The 5,000-nt window shown below is 49.6% G+C and overlaps 1 protein-coding gene across 1 annotated transcript in view; it reads right to left on the bottom strand.

Moving 5' to 3' along the window:
* Window positions 1-5,000, bottom strand: part of prkg1l (protein kinase cGMP-dependent 1, like) — a 22,054-nt gene that overhangs the window by 10,502 nt on the left and 6,552 nt on the right. The window contains exons 6-8 of the mRNA XM_081703694.1: window positions 4,706-4,872; window positions 3,872-3,985; window positions 43-148 (exon numbers count right to left, since the gene is read on the bottom strand). Of these exons, the coding sequence (XP_081559820.1) occupies window positions 43-148; window positions 3,872-3,985; window positions 4,706-4,872 (387 nt within the window). The remainder of the gene's footprint in view (window positions 1-42; window positions 149-3,871; window positions 3,986-4,705; window positions 4,873-5,000) is intronic.

A 5,000-nucleotide genomic window follows, 5' to 3' on the forward strand; every position in this document is an offset into this window, starting at 1 on the left:
CACTGTGCACATGTTGCCAGGGCTGTTGGATGCAACTAGGACCTGTGGAGAAGGTCCAGGCACTGGGTGAGTCTGAGGAGGCTGCTCTTCTGCATGGCTCTCTGAAACGTCTGATGCTCGATCACCCACAGCTTACTGTTCATCAGGGCTAGAGAGAGAGAAAGAGAGAGAGATGGAGAGACAGTGATAATGATGATGACGATAAATGGTACTGTTTTTTAAAAATTTAAATTTCCCTTGCTGAGTCCTGGAGGCAGTTCAACAAAGCCCTCGCACCAAATATGAAATTCAATTTCGGCCTGAACAAGCCTCAACACAGCAAGCTGGAAAGATGGTGTACAATCCCTGATACTTCGCCATGGGAACAGACATGTGAAGAACTACAGAGAGAGCGAGAGAGAGAGCGAGAGAGAGAGAGAGAGAGAGAGAGAGAGAGAGAGAGAGAGACAGGGGTGGTACATCCATAGCCTTGTCCAGTGAGCAGAGACGAGACGAAGACCTTACCCGGCAGCCACCCGCCACTCGACAGAGTTTTTGTGGCGCCATAGAATGACAAACACACTTTTAAATGACGCGGTGAAGGCTCAGAGGAAAACCTGAGGGCGAGAGAAGGTCATTTATAAATCGACCGTTTGTTTTCCCCTATAAATGGCTCTACAGGAAGAACTCTGGGGAATCGTTCCTGTTGGCTTTGTTATCGGCAGGCCAATCGAATGGCATGCAATCCTCTCTTTACACCTCTTCTAATGCTGTTTATTATTCTATACTTGAAACTGGATGCTGGAACATACCGAATATACTGAATCTACCAGTAGAAATAAACCATGATTAGAACGAGTGAACGAAGGCTGTCTGTCATACAGGAACAGGTGACTGTCGTCTGCCTTTGTTGGCAGTGGATGAATGTTCGGTGTTGTGTCTGGGAAGCCGTGTTTCTGTTTCTCTCAGAAAAGCTGGAGACACAAGGAAGCTCCTGGCTGTGAAGGAGCCATGCAGGCTGACCCGCTTCTGCCAGCGAGGAGGGAGAAGAGCTGAGAATAGAGCGCTCTCACTCCCCTCCTCTCCCCCGGCTTCCTCAGCTCTTCTTGAATTAATGATGAAGTAGAATAAACGGGTTCTGCTGCAGACCTCGCCTCCTCTCCTCTCCCCTCCTCTCCTCTCCTCTCCCCTCCTCCTCTCCTCTCCCCTCCTCCTCTCCTCTCCCCTCCTCTCCTCTCCCCTCCTCCTCCCCTCCTCTCCTCTCCCCTCCTCCTCACCTCCCCTCCTCTCCTCTCCCCTCCTCTCCTCTCCCCTCCTCCTCTCCTCCCCTCCTCCTCTCCTCCCCTCCTCCTCGCCTCCTCTCCTCTCCCCTCCTCTCCTCTACTCTCCCCTCCTCCTCGCCTCCTCTCCTCTCCCCTCCTCTCCTCTCCTCTCCTCCTCTCCTCCCCTCCTCCTCACCTCCTCTCCCCTCCTCCTCTCCTCTCCTCCTCTCCTCTCCTCTCCTCCTCTCCCCTCCTCCTCTCCTCTCCTCTCCTCTTCTCCTCTCCTCCCCTCCTCCTCTCCTTTCCTCCTCTCCCCACCTACTCCCCTCTCCTCCTCTCCTCTCCTCTCCTCTCCTCTCCTCAACAGGAAAGGAGAGAGTCCTCACTTTTCCCAAATCTCCCGAACAGCCTCACTTGACAAGCTGCGCCATCATCACCATTATGTCTGTTGTTCTAACATGCTGTCATTCACCACACAAGGTGTCACGACACATCACAGAAAAGCTCAGTCGACAAAGTTATTATGTCTACGTTACATAAACTAAAGCAGGTTGTATGGCAGCGCACAACTGTTGGAATAAGCATGTTGAAATGTGTATGTTTTTCAGCTCTCATGAAGGGCTTTCTAAACAGTGTACTTCTGTAAAGTTTCAACAAACATTTCTAATCAAACATCATCCATCTATACAGAGCAACGTTCTGCAAAACCCAGCCCATGTTGATAAGGCCACCGTGTTTGTCTATGACATGAAAAAACAATACAGGCTCTCCCATTACTTTAACAATGACGTGTTTACTAACAGCTACAGTGTGCCAATGTGTGGATCCCAAAAAGAGATTTTATCAGCACATCAACTGCCGGGTTTCCCAGCCGAGCTTCACTACATGGACCTGACCGAGCCTTGGGCCGACCTGGTCCAAGTGGCCGGTCAGACGAGACCGCGCGTGTGGTCGTGTTGGCTTTCGTGCCTCTCAAACTCCCCGAGAAAGACAGAGAAACAGACAAAGAGAGAGAAGGCAACTTGGGGTAGTGACTCACGAGCTGCAGAGAGCTGGGTATGAGGAAAGGGGTGTGGAGAAAACAGAGCGATTCTTCTTCACAGAGGGCACGTAGCGAGTGTCAAATAAAAGGGGAATTGGAAGAAGAGATGGACTGCCAGATAAAAGCGCGAGGCAATCAAACCAGACTCTCCCTGACTAACACATAGGGATATATAGAAAGACTGGGAGATATGGAAGAGAAAGAGGGAGCAAGAGAGAGAGAGAGAGAGAGAGAAATGTGACACAATGAACTGATCAAACAGAACAAAGCAATGGCACAGGGGCCCCTGCTCAATTTAGGCTCAGTCTGTGGAAATTATTCGCCCAGCCCCTGTGGCTCATTTTACAAGCCTCTTTCTCCAGTTCGCTCTGTCTCGCTCCGCGAGCCGAATCGGTGGAGGAGGTCAAGGTAGCGGCTGTATGTCGTTTCGAAAGGGCAGAGGGTTTCAGTACAAAGGACAGAGACACAGACGCTGGGTGAGTTAGGTTACTCCGAGCTCGTGGGACGGGTTCTACCTGAGCGGGATGAATGAGCTATAATCCATCCCTTTCCTTTCACAGGATGACGTCAGATCAGGATTTGAGGCTTCTGAGTGGTGAATACCAGAGACAGAAGAGCACTTGCTACTTGCTTCAAAAACATTTACACAGTAGCCTACAAACGGTTACAAACACGGCTGTTGTTTTGGGCCCCTCAGTGGGTTTGATATGAAGCGATGGTTATGAGCAATGTACCGAATGCCAGCTTTAATTCGATGATATTTACATCTATATATGGTAAACCAGACAGGAAGTGCAATATGGCTCCCCCAAAATAGATACAAATACCCTCAGATTAAAGCTGGCATTCTGCACTTTAACCCTATGGTCATTATTTCATTTCAAATTCACTGTGCAGGAGTTACACAGACAAAATATGTTCCTGTCCAATTACAGACCACAACTGTATATTTTAAATGTCCTATTAAAATGTCACTGCCCTGTCACTGGAAAGGTGAAATATTGCCCTGCGGCTGGACCAGGCGAGGGTTAGGGTGGTTAGGTCTCACTGCAGGCACTGACTCCACACTGGGGCAGCTGGGAAATGTCCATCGGCGTCCGTGGCGGGGAGCTCAGTAACACCGTAATGAACAGCTTCCTTGTAACAGAGGCTGGGCTGTTCCCAGTCATGTGTTCCCAATTTATCATATAGTGCAAACTATAAATCTGTTTACTTCCAATTTGATCCATTTAAATTGAAAGCAATTTGATTTACTTGAAACGTTTTTATCTATTACTTGTTTGTAGTCCTTTGTCATGGCACCTGACTGTATTTAATGTGCTATCAAATGATTTCTGGCATGAACAGAATGCAGATGGAGGAGGTGTTTGTCAGTCTCTGATTGGGAATGTTGGGGGAGCTTGTGGAGGATTTCAGAGAACTTTGATTAGAAATTCCATTGATCTCCTCATGCCTCATCGGATCAGTGCTGACGGGAATAATCTGCCACTCGCTGTGTGCTAGTCAGGGTGCTCAGGCTAGCACTCGCACAGCACCGCAAATGACTGTGTGTGTGTGTGTGTGTGTGTGTGTGCGTGTGTGTGTGTACCTTTGACAGTAGAAGTACAGGTGTAGTTATATAGGAGAGCTAGTTCTCCAAACAGCATTCCCACTTCAATTATGTGCACCTTCTGGCCACTACTGGACACCTCAAGTTTTCCCTCTGTAAACACACACACACACACACACACACACACACTCACATTAGAAATGAGCCCTTAGTCTCAGGTTGCCAGGGCAACAGGTGCCGAGTGACAGATTAGCTCAGCTGTCACAAATTACACCTGGAGAAGCCGTCATCTCCGATGGCACAGCCACAGTGATGGAGCCACAGCAACCTGCCGCGTCAGGGGAGTATATCAGTGGCAGTCACGTGGAAGACAGTGAATATATCTGTCCTAGAGCAGGATTGGTGCGGCTTAAACCCGACCACCCCCCACCCCGCCCCCCGCCCCCGAGAGAGAGAGAAACTCAGAAAGAGAGCGAGATAGAGAGAGTGATAAAATGAGAGAAAGCAGGGCTAGTTTTGACTAGCACTGGAAGTTGTCTGTGTGTTAAAGATCATGAGCACGTCGAGGTTGGAAAAAGCTGCACTGGTGGTCATAAATGATTCACCCCAGACCCTGGGCACTCCCAGTGTGGTAGCAATGCTCTGAGTTCAGCTGACAGGCCCAGTACAAGTTGAAATCAGAAGTCATCTCATGCTGTCAAAATGCTAGACATTATACCACACCATCTTTACAGTTAACAGGCTTTTAAAGACATTTTTATATGTACCGAACACATAAAGCGTATGACCAAAGTACTATGTAAAAAGGAACAGGTAAGGAAGCCCGTGAGTTCCTTTGGGTCACACTACGTGTTCTGTTCTCCGGCGTCTCACCTTCCAGGATGAAGGCCTGGGACACCTCCTCGCCCTCCTGTGTGAGTGGCGCCCCCTGGGGGAGCGTGGCCGGGTAAGCCGCGTCCACCAGCGCCTGCAGCGGCTCCTGCCCCGTGCTCATCAGCCACTCACTCTCCCTCAGCGCGGCCTCAATCACTCGCCGAGACCTCGGAGACAGATCGGAGGAAGAGAGAGAGGGAGGGAGGGAGTGAAGGAGGGAGAGAGGGGGAAGGAGAAGGAGAGCAGCACAGTACATCGAGGTTTTTTTTAAAGTTATTTGCCATGACTTCATATC

The sequence above is a fragment of the Electrophorus electricus genome, chromosome 20, assembly GCF_041902795.1.
Source record: "Electrophorus electricus isolate QZ-2024a chromosome 20, ASM4190279v1, whole genome shotgun sequence".
Classification (NCBI taxonomy): domain Eukaryota; kingdom Metazoa; phylum Chordata; class Actinopteri; order Gymnotiformes; family Gymnotidae; genus Electrophorus; species Electrophorus electricus.